Source organism: Homarus americanus, unplaced genomic scaffold (assembly GCF_018991925.1).
Source record: "Homarus americanus isolate GMGI-L3 unplaced genomic scaffold, GMGI_Hamer_2.0 scaffold55640, whole genome shotgun sequence".
Lineage (NCBI taxonomy): Eukaryota > Metazoa > Arthropoda > Malacostraca > Decapoda > Nephropidae > Homarus > Homarus americanus.
Window position 1 is genome coordinate 1973101 of NW_024713650.1, and position 18732 is coordinate 1991832.

Below are 18732 nucleotides of genomic sequence, written 5' to 3' on the forward strand. Positions count from 1 at the left end.
TATATATATATATATATATATATATATATATATATATATATATATATATATACATAAAATAAATATATATATATATATATATACACACATATATATATATATATATATATATATATATATATATATATATATATATATATATATATATTTAATATATATATATATTTATTATATATATATATATATTATATATATATATATATATATATATATATATATATATACATATATATATATATAATATATATATATATTATATATAAACTGTTAACGAGAAATCTTTTAGTGCCAGAAAATATTAGGGAAACCGTATTTAATTCTTTATGGAAGGACGTGGATATTTACAAGATTTGAACTGATCGGAGTAAAGACAAAACATGAGTTATAACCTCAAATAAGTTAGATTATCGAAGAAATTAATCATAATTAGTATTATAAAATGATACTACCGGTACAATGAGATTAAATAATATAAAATAATTACTTATTTACCCAGTACTTAATAACCAAGTTTGAGAATTTGTCAGAGTTAGCGGCATCTGTCGGCGAGCGGCGGAGTTACGAGAGTTGATCAGGAGTGGGTCGATGGAGGCGGTGTGACGCCAAGTTTTACCCTTAATGATGTAAATACTGGGGTTTAATCGGTGTGTGCCCCCCGTCTCGCCACAGTTCTGGTGTGCACCTTCCTTGTGCTGATCAGAGACGACACAAGAACAACGTCACCAATGTATAAGCAACTACAAATGGGCCTTCGTGCGTTCCTGCTCCTGGCTCAGAAGATCTGGAGTTTCGTTTGCTATGTTCTCCGTAAACAAGCTAGAACTGTGAGTATCTCTCTCCCTCTATCTCGTACCTCACCTTTCTACCTCCTCCTCACACCACCACATCATCCTCATCCCACTAATTATATTAATTTCCGTGATGTAAGGCCAGGGAGAGTTAAGGTAGCCTCAGTTAGGGCAAATGTGATCAACGGGTAAATCTTGGCAAGGCTCGAAGACTTCAGTAGAAAGGAAAGATTTGGATTAATTGGCTAATGAATTTTACATAGTTTAGTTTATGTCCGTAGATCTCTAAAGAATATTCACAACAGACACCTACAGCATTAATCTTAGTATTGTATTATTATTGTTGTTGTGGTCACTGACTTCCATCACAACAAGTCAGTCATAATAATAAAAATAAACTCGTTAATACTACAGATGGGTTTTACCAATTTAATAACCAGTTTTGAAGAGTAATGTAAAAGTTTTGATATATTTTGTGATTTAAGATAAGTTCCCTGTTTAATGAGATGAAAATGATTGATTGATCTCCCCTCTGCCTCTGTTTACTGGCATTTGAAAGGTCAATATACAATTATAGGGTCACCACTTTAATTCTGGCTTACTGTTTTACCTTCACTTGTCATATAAAGAATGCAAACCTGAATGTGAATTAAAATAAATAAAATTACTTTTTTTATTTTTTGAAGTGGTTATTTGTCCGGTTGTGGACATTTTACTTAATTCTGTTATTTGTCCAGTATTCTGTTCTGTTTGATGATGCTGATCCTAGCTTTCTCAGTTTGGTGACATGTAAACAGTGTTAGGTTAAGTCTACAAGTGACTGAATTCAGTAATCTAGGATTCCTGTCTACTGCTTCAATCATAACGAATGACGGATATAAAACAAGGTATTGTTTTACTTTTGGTCATCTGGGGAATCTTGGAAATTAAATTAGGTTAGGTTAGATATCCAAGTTATGTTTTTCCTATGTTTTTGTATGTGTTTTGAACTTTGGACATTCATATCTGTCAGAAATCACGTTGTTTGGATATCTAAATACAGGGATGACCCAAACTATAATTTTACCTAAAACAGAAGTACTTAATGCTATGTGGTTCTTTTCAGTATGACTAAAAGAATAGTTCAATGTTAATTTTTATTAATTTAATAAAGGTGTATAGCATTTTTGTGTATGAAGATAAACATTCTAATCAAAACCCCGAGAAAACAAACTGGTAACACTGGGCAAAAAACTTGAAATCCATCCATCTAATATGCAACATTCGATTTTAAGTCTTATATTAAATTTTTTAGTCATTTTAACAATTATTTAACATAATTTAGGTACAGGGAAACTTGTTTTTAGCGTGCCAAGCAGCCTGTCAACACACCATACAGGCGTCAGTCTCTATGTCTTTTCAGTGGAGGTAACATCTTGCTTCAGACTCTCTTCAACATAAATGCTTTTTTTCTGTTTCCAGTCAAATTATTGGTCATTTTGAAATTTATTTTACATATTGACAATATATAATGCAGTGCAGTGTTGATTTAAAGAAAATAATCTTGAATTACACCAAGTGAACTAAAATTTTATGGGTGAAATGGCACCATGGGGAGACTTCTCTTCCACCCCAATGCCTTCTCTTCTCCCTTCTCCTCCACCCCCATTCTAATTCCCATCATCATCATCATCCAGGAGCCTTCTACATACACACCTCAAAGTAAATGTACTTTACTACCTTTTTTGTTGACTTTAGGCAATTTTCGGTGAGCTGGAACCAATTACCCAAAAACCCATTGAAACAATGGTTTCGGTTAACAAATTTTTCGGTTAACGAGCAACCTTCTAGAACGAATTGTGCTCGTTAACCGAGGGACCACTGTATATGTTTATTCTCAGCATGTCTTATCAGCTCTTAGCCTTTTTAGGGTATTGTACAATGTCCCCAAACAGGTATAATTAGTCTTGGGGTCAATGTGTTTCGAGGCTTTCCAAGCATTGTTATTTAACCTGTTTCTGAAAGGTTGGTAGTTCTACATCTGTGACCTTTGAGCATGAAAGAGTATTCTTTTGAACGATGTTAATCCTCCGAGGCTTCAAATCATATATTACGTGACTCGGAGCAGATGTCATAAGTGGACACCAACGCCATGCCACTCATCAACGGGATCTTACATCTAATGGAGTGAGGAATTATTGGGGAGACATCACAAGATGTGAGAGGTGCTATCATTACCCTTCAAGACGAAGGTATACGTAACGCTGAGATAGCACGGTGAACTGGGTTGAGTGAACCCACAGTATCACCATAGGTTAGGTGCCATGAAACAACTGGTGCCACACTGAAACTTACAACCACAAATGTCTTGCAAGTCCCTTGATTTGAAACCTTAGTTCATTGTTAATCAAATTCAATTTACATACCAGTAACAGGACAGTCCCCATGTAGACTGATATATTGTATATTACTATAGCTGTTCACACTAATATCAAGTACTATTTGCTTAGTCACTCTTCATAAATCAGACAAATTGTGGACAACATAAGTAGACATATTGTGAAACTCGATATGAAGAAACTCCGTTAGTATAACCACAGAATGGTGAAATGTTTATTTTGAAGCCTCTTATTCCTGGTTATGATGTAATCATCAGTCAGTGGCTGGTTTACATATGTCTTGCTTCTAACCAGAACGATACATACATTAATATAGCTTAATGGATTTCTTGTTATATAGAAATATTTAGTATGCCATACAAGGATAATTCTCAACCCCCAATCCTACCCACATCTCCATCAGTTGCTGATATGGCAAGCAGGAGTACCAACCTATGATGTCTATAGTGTTTCAAATTGTCGCGATGGAAAATCTAACGATACCTTTATCTTTTGGGGGGGGGGGTGGACTGTACCTTCATGACAAGAAATGTCCTTCAGGAATGTGATATGAAGGTGAAGGATAAGTGCTATTTATCTCGTTCTTTCTCACTCTTTGTGCCAGTGTCACTACTAAAACTGAATGATTGCCAACAGGTTTTGCAGTACCAGCCAGTCAAATATGAGGTGTTGCCGCTTTCCCCACTCTCCAAACATCGGCTCAGTGAGTACTGGGTAGTTGTATTTTTATTCTTGTTGTCTGAGTCTTAAATGTCAGCCTTGAGGATATGACTGATCATATTAACTTAATTGGCTTGTCATTTTATGTATTTATTTATATCTTGTATATATATTTTATATACATAATGAGAGGTGTGCTTCATTCTGTTTTTCTTCCTTAGGTCTGGTGAAGCGGAAGGTTTTAGTCTTAGACTTGGATGAGACCCTCATTCATTCTCATCATGACGGTGTTATTCGGCAAATGGTGAAGCCCGGTACTCCGCCAGATTTTGTGTTGAAGGTTACTATAGACCGGCATCCAGTGCGCTTCTTTGTGCATAAACGACCGCACGTTGACTTTTTTTTGGATATAGTAAGTACAGTATAGTTTATTGGTTTAAGCTTTATGCATCAGCCCCTATAGTGATGGCATGTTATTTGCTTGTTCGTTCATTTCCCAATTCTAGTACAGTAGTAGTGTCTCATGTGACTCGTGGAACTCTTAAATTAGTCATACAAGTACTGTACTGTAATAGAGACATTATTACAAACTTCACTGTCAACAACAACCCCAACCAGGTTTCCTATTGTTATATTTCTATCATTACATCTATTTATGTATAAGTTTTACCTTTTTTGATGTTTGTAATTTCCACGTTTTCAGGTGTCACAGTGGTATGACCTCGTGGTGTTCACCGCTAGTATGGAAATATATGGAGCAGCAGTTGCAGACAAGTTGGACGGTGGTCGTGGTATTTTGCGGCGACGATATTACCGTCAGCACTGTACGCTTGACTATGGAAGTTACACGAAGGATCTCGCTGCAATATGTCCTGACTTAGCTTCTATATTCATTCTAGATAATTCACCAGGAGCGTATAGGCAATATCCAGGTGAGAGATGGAAATACTGTATTATTAAGTCAGGAAGCATGGCTGGTATGGTAATTTGTTAGATACACAGGAGATTTGTGTTTCTGTGGTTTAAAGTGCATTTGGGGTGTGTTATATCACCTTGGTTGCATAATGCCTTCGTGATTGGAGAAATGGAAGTGTGAAAAGGTGACAGCAGAATCTAGCAGATATGAGGACTTGAAGTTGTTACAATTCCTGTATGATAATGGGACAGTGCTGTTAACCAGACCTAAAGGAGAGTTATATATTTTGAAGAGAGATTGAAAATGAGTGAGTGAGTAAGTAGATTTCCAATAAAGGCACAAGTTGATAGAATGGGAGAGATGTACAATGAGGTGTGTGTGTGTATAGTGGACTTACATGGACAGCCTTAATTCATAATGTAGTCAGTATCACTTAAGGTACAGTTGGGGTCACAAGTTCACTCCTGCTCAAAATGAAGCAGCATCGACCCCAAATGAGATGAAACAGTCAGGTTAAGTCAGTTTGGAGACTCATTCCCGTGACTCAGTTTCATCATGGAAAGCGAACTTTTGTCCCCTACTGTACATAATTCTGTATTATAACAATAACTTCTTTACTGTTGTGATTTCAAGCTTTATGAAGGCTTTTCTTATGTCAGCACATAAAGTACCGTAATACCTATGTATGAAATTTGATGAAAATTCATGGCATTTAAAACTAAATGTTTATAAAGTAAATAAAGCCATAATTTTAAGAAAATGCATATAAAGGTGATTTAAAAACATACGGGCACACTGTTTATGAGTGTACAGACTGGAGTGCCTTTTAAAAGATTATGAGGCAAACAGTGGAAGATTATCATGAATACATATGACCATTCCACTTTCTTGTTTGCAGATAATGCAGTTCCCATTAAATCGTGGTTCAGTGATCCCCTGGACACGTCCCTGCTCAACTTGCTGCCCGTGTTAGACGCACTCCGCTTTACAGCTGATGTGCGTTCCGTTTTGTCTCGAAACCTACACCTTCACCGCTTATGGTAGCACTCAGGTAAGATGATAATACATTCCTAGGAATTAATCATTAAAGAAATCATGATTTTAATGCAATGTACAGTCCCCCCAAAAAGTTTGGTTAGCCATGGGGTCGATGTGACTCAAGGTTTTCCGAACAATGTTACTCAACGTGTTTTTGAGAGTTGCTATCATTGCCCTTCAAGACGAAGGTATACGTAATGTTAAGATACCACGGTGAACTGGGGAGAGCAGACCCACAGTATCACCATAGGTTAGGTGCCATGAAACACTTGGTGCCACACTGAAACTTACAACCACAAATATCTTGCTATACTTGGACGGGGGGAGGGGGTCATTTGCCTGCAAGTCCTTTGATTTGAAACCTTTTTTCATTGTTAAACAAATGAAATTTACATGCCAGTAACTTGGCAGGTCCCATGTAGACTGATATATTGTATATTACTATAGCTGTTCACACTAATATCAAGTACTATTTGCTTAGTCACTTCATAAATCAGGCAAATTGTGGACAACATAAGTAGACATATTGTGAAACTCGATATGAAGAAATTCCGTTAGTATAACCACAGAATGGTGAAATGTTTATTTTGAAGTCTGTTTTATTCCCGGTTATGATGTCTTGCTTCTAACCTGAACGATACATACATTAATATAGCTTAATGGATTTCTTGTTATATAGAAGTATCTAGTATGCCATACAAGGACGATGCCTTCCCCCAGTCCTACTCCCATCTCTAGCTGTTGCTGATGCGGCGAGCAGGCGTACCCACTTATGATGCACTTGGGATCATTTCAAAGCATTTCGTCTAGCGATATTTTTTTGTGGTACTGTACATTACATTTGTGTTTATTATTTTTCATCTAGATATGTACATTATTAATGCAATATATCTATCCTGTAAATCTTTGAAACTTTGTTCAACAGGTTTACATCGTAGATGTGATGAAAATCAATCTAACTGCTGCTCCAAACCTCACACACACACAGAACCTTCAACTTTCAAAATTTTCCTCCACTGTGTTTTACTGCAATTATTTTCTGGTCTAACATTTTCATTTCTATAACTCCAATTTGAGAGGTTAGGGGATATAAGAATCATAAAGTGTGTGTGTGTTGATATTTTTAAGTGATATACTTCAGTATCTAATAATGATAGAGGTATCAAATTTGTTTTGCATGTTCTTCATAATAATAAAAATAATAATTAACGGTTTATTGAAAAAGTTCTGCAGCCCGAAGGCTGAAAATATAAATTGGACATAAATGACATATTACGTACATTGGTGGTTTAACAAAAGCCTTCATTAGAGAAAGGTAAAGGAACATAGTGAACATACAGATTAATGTTTACAGTGGAGGTCACGTAGATCTTGTGCGCTTGGTGTTAAACAGCAGACACCTAGTGTAGTAACCTCCTCACAGATGATGTTATGAGGGACATCACATGGTGTAGTAACTCCCTCACATATGGTGTTATGAGGGGCTTGACGTGGTGTAGTAATTCCCTCACAGATGGTGTTATGAGGGGTATCACGTGGTGTAGTAATTCCCTCATAGATGGTGTTATGAGGAACCCCACATGATGCTGTAGCAACGCATTCACTACGTGGTGTCGTAGCATCATGGGGACACCATGTGGTCTGGTGTCACAGGACCTCACTCACTCAAGTGAGTGAGGTGTGGTCCCAGGCCTCTCTATCATGGACGGATTAACACATAGCTTGTGTTGTTGAGTCTCGGGGGCAGGTATAAAAGTTGTTGCCTGTCCAAGTTCGACCAATGCTGAGATGCACCTCTGGAATTATGGTCCGTGAACTTTAATGGGATTTGCTGTGGGTTCTGATTGCTTATTTGATGTGGCAAGTAAAACTACTGTCGTAGATATAGTTTGCATATGCATTACCCCAACTGTCACAGCCTTCCAGTTGTTGCCCATTCCCACAAGTCTCCTATAACACCCCCGTAAAGAAGGCATTATGTTAAACAAGAATGGGCGATTGAATTATCATGGCAGCATCCACACACTGTATGGCATTAGAAAGATCAACTGTCAGGTCTAGAATTCATTTATGACATTATTCTAGTTATTGTAGTTCTATTTTACAGAATTCTGATCATTTGGATCTTAGTGAAGAAAGTTGATTGTAAACCTTGATCCAAGCACTGCATGACACTTCTTTCACATCTTATTTCTGAATCTTACTCATATTTTTCTGATTATTAAAATTTATTAACTTGACCTTGGTAAATCTTTAAACTTTCCTGTAGTCATTTCATTACTTGAGTATTTATAGCTTGCTCAATTTATTTAATGATTGGCACTGCATTAGTCCTGAACCCCTTAAATCTGAGCTTCTTTAAAACCTCTGAGCCCTTTGCTGAAGTAAGGAGTGAGAACGATATAATCAAGACACATTTTAAGTGAGGGTAGTTAGGTTCAGTACTACTGTAGTACAATATTTGTATCATCATTTTAGTGACTCGTGTAGCTCATTTGCCCCTCATTTCTCGGGATATTGTAGTTGTGAAAGAAAGATGTCATATGAATACTGTATTAATTAAAATGGAGAAACTGCTATTGCAGTTTGCTCAAGATATTTTATCTAATTATTATTTAAATTTTGCTTTCCTTTTCAGGGTTATAGTTTGTATTGTGTGGCTGTGGCTCTACAAGTTACTACCGGCCACCTTTATTGGTCTCAGGGGTATGTCAGGGTTTTTGAGAAGCCTTGACTTGCCCCCTCCCCCTCCTCCCCTCCCCCCTCCCATTGGTGCGAGTGGCAAGATCTTGAGTAAAATTGTCGCTAGTGTAGTGAACGGTCTAGTGGGTGGCTTCTCGGTAGAACTGAGTGTCACCTAAACAATTTTTTTTCCCCTGACAATAGATTAATTTAACCTTTATAGTGCTTGAACACATTTTTATATAGAATAATGTTTAGCTAGAGGATATATGTAAATTATATTGAAAAACATTGAACATTTAAATTTTGTTTATTCCAAGCTTAGAACATAACTGGGTCAAGTAACATGGGCTTAAAGCTCTGTTGTCTGTGTAGAACATGGGCTAAGAGCTCTTCAATATGAAAAGTGAGCTTAGAGCTGTTTTGGGTAGAATGTGGTACAGGTATTAGAATTCTTGTCTGAGTGCAACTTGGGCTTAAGAGCTATGTTGTATGTTCTCATGGACCCTGAGCTCTATTGTTTAATGTACATTATTGACTTGGAGTTCTTGTTGTCTGCTGTGTAGATCAACTGTAAGCATTCATCTCTGTTTATCATTGACTGGGAGTTCATGTGTTTGTATGTGATTGACTGAGGACTTCATTGTCTTCATATTTCATTGATTTGAGGGCTGTATTTTGCATGCATCATTGACATAGATCTCTGCTGTCTTTGTGTATCATTGACTGGAGAGCTCAGTCTTCATGACTAACAGGCTTAGAGCTCTTCTGTGTAATGTGGAGTTGGAATTCTCTGGTCTGCAATGTAGAAATAACTTTTTGTCCCACTTACATTGACATAAAAGCCCTAACTCATTAGGTGTGTAACAATTGATTCAGAGCTCTCTTTTACATGATTGATAACTGTGAGACGGTGTTTAAAGGACTTCTGACAGACCCTTACTCTTAGAAGGGCTACACAGAGATGACCCATTAACACATAAAGGTACAAAGGTTTCCCCCATTTGAATTTGGGTTGTAAGAAAGTGTGTTTGTGTGTTTGTAAATATGTAGTTGTGTATGTAGGCACAGGGTCCTTTTGTTGTTCTTCAGCCTTTTTTTGTTGTGGTGGTGGTGGTGGGGAGGTTGTGTCCAAGACAGTGTGCGCTGATGTTGGGAGGTATGGCAAGGGCATAGAGTGTAGGTTGACGTAATAAGGCAGGACAGTAGTTTTGAAAAATTTAAGTTAGGAGTTGCCAAGACTTAATCAGCTGTCGACAGCCCATGATTGCATCTCTCATGGAAAGTTGTTGGTGATGTCTGTAGGATCTATAAATATATGGGGTGTTTGTTAGGATAGTACAAATCCAATTTGAAAGCGAGGATGTTGATAAAGGCCTCAAATAACTTACTTTAACTCCTTCGCCTCGTTAACATACCCGCGGTGTAAAAAAATGTTCTTTCAATTCTATTGACATATATGAAATTTAGAACATATACAATATTCTTCAGCCAACCTAATGTTTTTGAGCCTAAGTATTTGGCCAACCTACTAATTCCACTACTACATTCTTAAATGATTTTGCATAGTAGTGATGATCCTTCACACCTTGAGGAGCCGAGAGCAGTAAGGGAATGTACTTTTACTGCCTGATCCTTTTCCTATACAACACCTAGATTGTACAATTGGTTGCCTGCATCCATGAAGCAGCTGACTTCTGCGGAGGCCAATAAGAAACAACTTGAGGCCTTTCTTTTTTTTTTAAAGCTATTGATCCTGAACAGGATACACTGATGGAGAGTTACAGGGTTTAGGAAGTATTGAAACTTAGGGTACAGTATATGAATGACAGAATTCAAACTCACTTTTTGTGATCATTTATTGTAGTAAAGTACAGTACAGTATTTTTTTTATTCTCAGGTCTTTGACTTTGTAGTGTTTTAAGCACTAGTGTATTCTCTAGAAATACTGGCACTTTTGAGAAAGAAAACACCAGCTATTATTAATAATACAGTATTCAGCTATTTTGGTGGCAATAGTTAAGACTACACCCACCTTCTGTCCCTGATGGGTTACACATCCCACCATACCATGATCAATTTTTGTATGATATACAGTATATCAAAACCAGTTAATACTGTAATAATGGTGAGGAACATAAGTCCAGCACAAATGTATGGTGAGGAATTAAATAACATAAGGGAGAAGAAATTAAGATGGCATTGTTTTTATTTATTAACAAAGTTAACATTTTGCAAAAAAAAAAAAAAACATTCTTAGGGAATAATTCTTAAGATGTGATGAATGATATTGGACATTGTTATAAATATGTTAAGAAAATATACTCTACATTAGAAAGTGCTAACATTAATAAGAATTCTACAGAATGCCTCCATCATAATTGGTAGTTGTATCATATATTTTATACAACGTAGCGAAGGGGTTAAATGTATGGCGCTCAGCTGCCCATTCCTAATGCTGCATGGCTCCTGGTGAAGCATGAGTCTTACTTTGGGTGTCTAGTGAAAGGTGATACAGTAGCCACACCTTTCTTGAGCAGGCCAAGCTGATTGAATATTAATCTTGTTCTGATCCTTTGTTCTGTTTGATTTTTTATAGAGGTAAATATTGCTTTTGAGAGTTACTTACTTGATTTAGATTGCTTGATGCAAATTAGAGGTTTGGTATTTCGCTATTTTAGTCTTTGGGGTTCTGCCAACTCCTGCTTTATTGCCATTGTGACAAACTGGCCAAGGTGTGTGTATGTGTGTGTGAAGGAACTAATTAAACATTAACAAAAGTGATGAGGCTCTAGAAGAAGTTATTATTTTATTTGATTAAATAAAATTAATTACCTGTATCCTAGCCAAGGTAAATTGTGTTAAACTCTTCATAATAGGCAAGCTGAAACATTGAATGGTCTGTGTGTGTGTGTATAGATTTTTATTAAATTTAGCTTTGTAAAAATTCAAACAACGGCATTTAGAACAACAGTTATGTAGTAATTATGGTATACAAAATAACTGAGTCTTAATAATCTAGTGTTCATTGGAGCTAACCTAGGGAAGGGTAGTTAAATTTTCTCATTTGGCAGTAAATTTGTGGCTGATTAAAGCTTAATAGTAGCAGACTTCTATTTGGATGACATACATGTGTGGGTGGGTGTTATACATTGTTGTTTGTCAGTAGCTAATGGAAAATAATATTTGGTGTGAATTTGTTTGAGTCTTATTTATACATTTGTGTTTTGCAAGACTACCAAATGGACATCTTCTCTTGAGTGATGTATACACTAGGTTGTAAGTCTTATTATACTGTACTCTAGTGATGCTTGATTAGTCTGTTTCTTTTGTACCGATAATGTCTATACTGTATTTTTATTTCATTGCTGTGTAGATAAATTGTAGGTACTTGGCTTTAGGAGTTACCTCTTCAATTCTTATTGGAACTTAAAACTTGTAGTAAAAACTGGTATCATTTTAATATTTTGAGTGTTAACACAATTTCAATTCTTGTTCAGTGTTTTGAAGGATAACAAAAGAGTTTTGTTGACAATATTGGGAAATATATTGTAGTTGCCCTCCTTTGCATCACTTGTGCCTGGTGGAGGGACTGAACCCAAAGCCTGGTTGTATGATTTAGGCCGAGATTGACCTAGAGATAATGTTGTATTTGCAAATTTTTGGTACAAACTGAAGGAGGGAGCAAACTGTGAAATTTTTCCTAGCCTAAATCTTGTTTATCAGTGTACAGGTAGTTCTGCTATAACGCGATAATTGTGTTCTTGTAAAATATCGTGTTATAGAAAATCGCGTAATAGAAATAACAGGGCTTATGGAGAAAATAGGGTTAGGTGCAGATTACTCGAAATCGAAAAAATTTAGTACTTAGCCTAACACAAAGGATAGCACAGTCTAAATAAATGTTACATTCATATCTAATAATGAAATCATACAGTAAATGTAACACTACCTTGAAAAAATATGAATGTAACTTGATGGGGGAGAAGGGTGATTTTGAGATTGATAACATCGAGCTTCTCTTCAAGTGTTACAGTGACCCCTCGTTTAACGAACACCTCGGTTAACGTAATTTCGATTAACGAACTGCCTTCCATAAGGATCTTCAATTCGGTTAACGAAAAAAAATTCGCTTAACGAACTTCTTACGAACCGACCTCAACATGTTTTCGCTTGCACTGACCGGGCAACCAGCTTTAGTATCAGTCCGCCAATACATTAATCGGTTCTAGGGCTTAAATTCCTTACTATTTTTGTAAATATCAAGAAGTTTATACTATTCAATAATTTTAAAAGTTTAATATTCAATTTTTTAGTCATTTTAACAATTATTGAACAAAATTGAAGGTAAAGTGACTAGTTTAATGCGCGGCATCCAGCCTCTTAACACAGCAAACAGGCGTCAGTCTCTCTCTGTTTTCACTGGAGGTAACATCTTGCTTGAGACTCTCTTCAACTAAACGCTTTTTTTCTGTGTTTCCAAGCAAATTATTGGTCATTTTGAAATATATTTTATATATTGACAATATATAATGCAGTGCAGCGTTGATTTAAAGAAAATAATCTTGAATTAAACCAGAGAGCTAAAATTTTATGGGTGAAATGGCACCATGGGGTGACTTCTCTTCCACCCCAATGCCTTCTCTTCTTCCTTCTCCTCCACCCCCATTCTAAATCCCATCATCATCATCATCATCCAGGAGCCTTCTACATACACACCTCAAAGTAAGTGAACTTTTCTACCATTTTTGTTGAATTTAGGAAATTTTCGGTGAGCTGGAACCAATTACCCAAAAACCCATTGAAACAATGGTTTCGGTTAACGAACGTTTCGGTTAACGAACGACCTTCTGGAACGGATTGAGTTCGTTAACCGAGGGGCCACTGTATATCCTTTCTTTTACGATCATCACCGGGAATTCTATCACCAGAACGCTTCTTGGAGATATTCTTCTTTACCATGTTCACAGTTAATACCACAAAATTGGAGAAATAGTTAGCAAAAATCGCGTTATAGCAAACAAGCGTTCGCGTTATACAAATATCGTTCCTAATTCATAAATCACGTTAGAGCAAATTCGCGTTATCAAAACACGCGTTATAGCAGAACTCACTGTACATTGGATTTTATTGGCTGTGTCATATTTTATTAAGTTTACCAGTGATCTTATGCCTGACAGCATTGGTTATTCATGTGAAAATCTTTTGGAACACCCGTTAACCAACCCTGAAAACCTTTTTTGTATTTACAATAGCAATTTAAAATCTCTCTTGAAAGTTGGACCCAAAAAATAATTTGCAAACTTATCAGGAAAAGTTTGCTTGGATGTAGCTTTGTGTATTAAGAGTCTGTATTTACCTACAAAGACTACTTCTTCATATCTTGGTTTGTCATTTCTTACACTAGAAAATTCAACGAATATATAATTTGGAAAGTAAATTAATTCAAGGAAGAATAGCTTTTGGTTCAAGATGACAATTTCAAATGGTCATCGAATATTTTCTTTTTCCTGTTAAGGAAATTAGATAATTTTTAATTCACCGTTAAAAAAAAGATAATGTTGAGCATTTTATTTGTTCCATGTTATTGTTCACAGACAGTAATCTTAATTTATCTACTTAACTGCAGGACTGAGTTTGATATTGGTGAAGCAGAGGTGTTTTTTCCCATTTTGATTTGTTTAAATTAGCCTTTTCATTGTTGTTTTGTTATAAATATAGAATGCTGCTGGTTCATGGGATGTGTCGACACTTCCTTAGAAGTGCACCTCTACAGATGACAAGAGTTCCTCGCTCTTAGATGAAGGGTCTGTTATTGTGTGTATGAGTTGACTAATATAAGATGTTCCTTGCTGTTCCTTGCACTGCGCCAGTTCCTAGGTCATGCACAGCTTGTTTAACAAACTTTATCCCTGTTCACTATTAAGGTTTTGATTTATGGCATTGATAGAATGTGTTATTGTACATTGGTAGACAATAGGCACAGAAACAGCAATATCAAAATCAGACATGTTGAATAATGGAGATCAAGTTATTTTAGGCTGTGACGATGTAGGTCTGGGTACAAACTTGGCCACAAGCTAACTGGATCTTACCATTACCAAGCTTCTAAGAAATAGGAGTTTAAATAATTTTTTTCTGACTTTTGGCTACACCCTCACCAAGTGCTTAAGAATGAAGGGAACTGTGTACATATATGTTTAAAAGTGTAAAGATATAATCCATTGGTTGTCTGTAACTGAAACTTATTTTTCCACTTGCGTCACATTGTTCTCGTGAGGCTTGAGGTGCCCCTCATATCCCCTACTGATCGTGGATGCACGAAATACAGTATGTCCTGTTGCTTAGAAACCAAAGTTTGTAAAATGCATTTATATCCTGGGAAAAAAAAGATGTTCTCATGGCACATTATATTGCCTCAGTTAGATGGGTATTGTAATTGCTGTAAAAATGATCAAAGGGAATCATTGGATAGATTGACAGTACAGTGTGTATTGATATTGGCTATGTGCCTGATTATCATCTTACGGAAGGTGTTGTACAATATTACAACCTGAAAGTATGAATATAAAAATTCTCTCTGGATTGTCCTGGCTATGTCAAGTATGAGCCAACTCCTCATTTTTTAACTACTGTACTTGTAAACTGCAGGTTGCAAAAAGGCAATCACAGGAATAAGAATTTTTCAAACTGTAAATAGAACAGCAATAGGGACAGATGAACCTCTGTAGTGTGTTGTGAACGTGCAATCTTTTGTGTGCGTGAATGTTTGGGTGTGTGCGCTCCTATGTGGATGCGATAATGTTTACTCTAGTGGGACATGTCCACTCAATGTAAATATGTAATGTCACAAAGTCATTGTTTTCTGTTATATAACTTGTACAGTAGATTGTGCAATTATTTGTTGTGCAAGTTAAAATATGTAGTGTACAGTAAATGATGCAGTATGTATTATTTTATTATGAAACTGATCGTGTCTACTGACCTCCCCCGAGTCGACTTCTCCGCACCTGCCATGAACTAGTTTTGCTAGCTAGAGTCTGGCCTTCTGGTTGAGGATAGCTCCTGTGTAACGTGCCGTAGTACTTAAATGTTGTGACCAGTCATGTAGGAAATAAATTATCTAATTTTTATTGAAAGTGGGTCCCAAAGGTCTCTTGGTCCATTAGGGGCAGTGCAAATACTGCACGTTGAATACTAAGCCTTGGTGCACAATGAAGCTGTGTGGCCAGCACTGCACTTGATCACCTTTACATTTGCAACTTAAAATTCAGATGCCCTTTCACAAGTGGGTCAATTGGGGAATCCCAGGCATATAATAGTGACCCTTAGGTCGCTGCACCCTATTAGTTTTTATTGGGCTTGTCCAATGAATAAAGGCATAGTTCCTGTGATTTTAATTGTGAATTAAACCAATAAAACCTTGATTTATGTAACTAACTTGAAGATTTACTGTAGATAGTGTATACAGTAAATTGGCTCATAAGACAGACCTTTCCCCCCAAAAAATGGAGCACCCTTTAAAAAAACATATCAAGCAAAAGGTGAAATGAATCAAGTATATTAAGCACCTTAATACTGGCAGGTAATTATTGTTGTACTGTACTGTATTTTGACATTCAAATGAGAAGGTATTCTTGACGACAAGTCCATTATGGGTGAGGTGGAACTATTGAGAATAATATTGTCTTTCATCTTTGTCATATGAGAGACTATATTTTGATTTGATAAAGTTAGTGGCTCTTGTTCCAAGTAAAAGCAAGCATGTAAGTGATGTAAGTGTTAATTCACATATTGGCAAGCTGTCTTAAACTGTAGAATTTACCAGAGACTACTGACATGTCATCCCAAATTGGTGGTCAGTCGCTCTAGACCACTTGACACATTATACTCTACCAGACTATTGATTAGTTATTCCGTGTATCAGAAGTAATCCAAAATTGTATACTGTATAAGTAAATGTACAGTATCTCACTTTTGTATGCTCATCATAAAACCAAAGAAAACCCCCCCAAACTTAGGTATTCAATTACTCTAAAAGATAAATTTGGATTGTATACAAAACATTTTGTTACTACTTGTGGTAACATTTACATACTTGCCTCCAGGATTTTTCTCTCAGAATGACTGAATTTTCTTTCTCTTGTATCACCAAACTGACAGTTACTAACTGACCTGTTAGTATGTATTTTGCTGTATCTTATTTGCCACTGCGGGGAGAATATTATTGGTGTTCATTGAACTTTTCATCATTTGAATAACAGGCCTGTATATACAATGGACCTGACATCCATCAGCTGGTAAACTCAACCCTACAGTGTGATCACAGTGTCCACCTCTCTCATATTTCCTTTTGCTTGATGTTGGCTATGTGTGGAATTTATTACAAGTTATTTTTTTTATCTGCATTTTATTTCATCTAATTATTTATTTATATCTCTACTAGATATAGATAAATTCGATATAGGTAAATTACCTCGGTATAATGAAGTCATCATGTATAAAGACGAGCAACATGTGCTCGGGCAATATTTAGTATTGAGCTAGGCTGTTCACTGGCAGGCGTGCGGAATGGTATGAGGCACGGGTTGGAGGGAGCAGCGACTGTACAAATCAAGACATACGCAGCTGCCTGGCCGGTGACTCATATATGAGACATGAGAGTATTGAGTGTTTGTGCAACATAGTGTGTAACACCTCTGCCGGGGCCACATGTTGTACTGGCCTCGGCTCACCGAATGTGGGAAATCACGGAGTAATATTTGAATGTGATGAATCTTTTTGGAGAATTTTTTAGGCAATAAGGAATTATATTTTTTATTACGCCAATAGCTTCATTTTTTATTTGAGGTAATGTAGAAACACCCCAGTTATAATAGTATTACTTGAGAGAAGAGAGTGTTGTTTGTGATTACAGGAATGGCTGAGTCCTCTTTACTTAATGATTTCCCACATGTTTGTTGACTTGTAATGTATACATCAGTATTAAGAAGTGATTCAGATATTTCCACTGGCCAGGGAAGTTGTGGTGAGGAGAAGTGAAGATAAGATAGGTGGTGTTAGCCCCTCCTTAAAACAAAGAAATGCAGATGTTGCCAACCTGTACTGTTCTTGCATCTCATCACAGCTGAGGGCTTGATGGAAAAGGGATTTTTCTCCAGAAACTATAACTTTTGCTATAAAACCCAGAATAATAAAATTAAGACTAAGCGCCTTAGAGAGTTTTCTCCATCATTAAAGGTATTAAGGGGTAAATCATACAGAGTTGGTCATCTCATTCCTGTAATAGGAGGTGTGAACATATCATAGTACATTTGTATTATGAGAAAAAGAAAAAAATGTTCAAATATTGTGTTACTATAATTATGAGGTGATCTGGCAGACTTCCCCGACCTGAGTATCAACAAAACTGTGGATTGTTCCTTGCAGTGTTATTCTAGACTTCTGTATTATATGGCAAAATAAAAAAATCTCATGTTTGTTAAAGCTGACTTTATTTTATTCTTGGATTATACAGTGTTTATCCAAGATAATCCTGCCAAATTTAAGTATTAATGTAATGTAATGTAATGTAATGTAATGTAATGTAATGTATGTGTGTGTGTGTGTGTGTGTGTGTGTGTGTGTGTGTGTGTGTGTGTGTGTGTGTGTGTGTGTGTGTGTGTGTGTGTGTGTGTGTGTGTGTGTGTGTGTGTGTGTGTGTGTGTGTGTGTGTGTGTGATCCTTACACACGTGTATACAGTACATTACCTTGGTCACCTGCAACACCCAAGACTAGCACCTTGATCACCTGCAACACCCAAGACTAGCACCTTGATCACCTGCAACACCCAAGACACCTTGTGTGTGGGGGGATGGCTAGAACTTCTAGCTATCTTCTTAATTTTACATAATAAGGGTTATTGTAATTGTTGATGCACATTCACAAACTTGTGCCAAACTTTAGTAGATTTATGTGTAGGCTTACAATAAATTGGTGTAAAGTAATTATTAACATTTAAAAGTACGTTGAGAAATATGATTAAAGTAAATCTCAATGTGTATCATCCATATAATGTAAGTCAAAGTGCACACAAGGTTTATACACTTAGAAATGGTATACAGTATTGCTGAAATAGACATTGACTTAACATGCAATCTTAATCATTTCAGGTGGTCAGATGTTAAACTTAACTAGTAAGTTGGATGTGAAGTAAATTATCATATTTTAGATACAGTATAATGGACTTACAATCTAAAATTTTTGGCTTGACATGAGCTATGTCTCTTA

At 36.3% G+C, this 18732-nt stretch overlaps 1 protein-coding gene across 1 annotated transcript; it reads left to right on the forward strand.

Moving 5' to 3' along the window:
- Window positions 1–544: 544 nt before the first annotated feature.
- LOC121873154 (CTD nuclear envelope phosphatase 1-like) lies at window positions 545–11660 on the forward strand. The gene is made up of 6 exons (XM_042376475.1): window positions 545–824; window positions 3803–3869; window positions 4048–4238; window positions 4530–4758; window positions 5641–5793; window positions 8419–11660. The coding sequence occupies exons 1-5, from the start codon at window positions 726–728 to the stop codon at window positions 5784–5786; spliced, it is 732 nt and encodes a 243-aa protein (XP_042232409.1). The 5' UTR covers window positions 545–725; the 3' UTR covers window positions 5787–5793; window positions 8419–11660.
- The last annotated feature ends 7072 nt before the right edge of the window (window positions 11661–18732 follow it).

Excerpts from the sequence above, each read along its gene's own strand:
- LOC121873154 (XM_042376475.1), top strand. The coding sequence starts at position 726 with ATGTATAAGCAACTACAAATGGGCCTTCGTGCGTTCCTGCTCCTGGCT. Across the intron at positions 825-3,802 it reads TCCGTAAACAAGCTAGAACT|GTTTTGCAGTACCAGCCAGT; the intron begins GTGAGTATCTCT and ends GATTGCCAACAG. Across the intron at positions 4,759-5,640 it reads AGCGTATAGGCAATATCCAG|ATAATGCAGTTCCCATTAAA; the intron begins GTGAGAGATGGA and ends TCTTGTTTGCAG.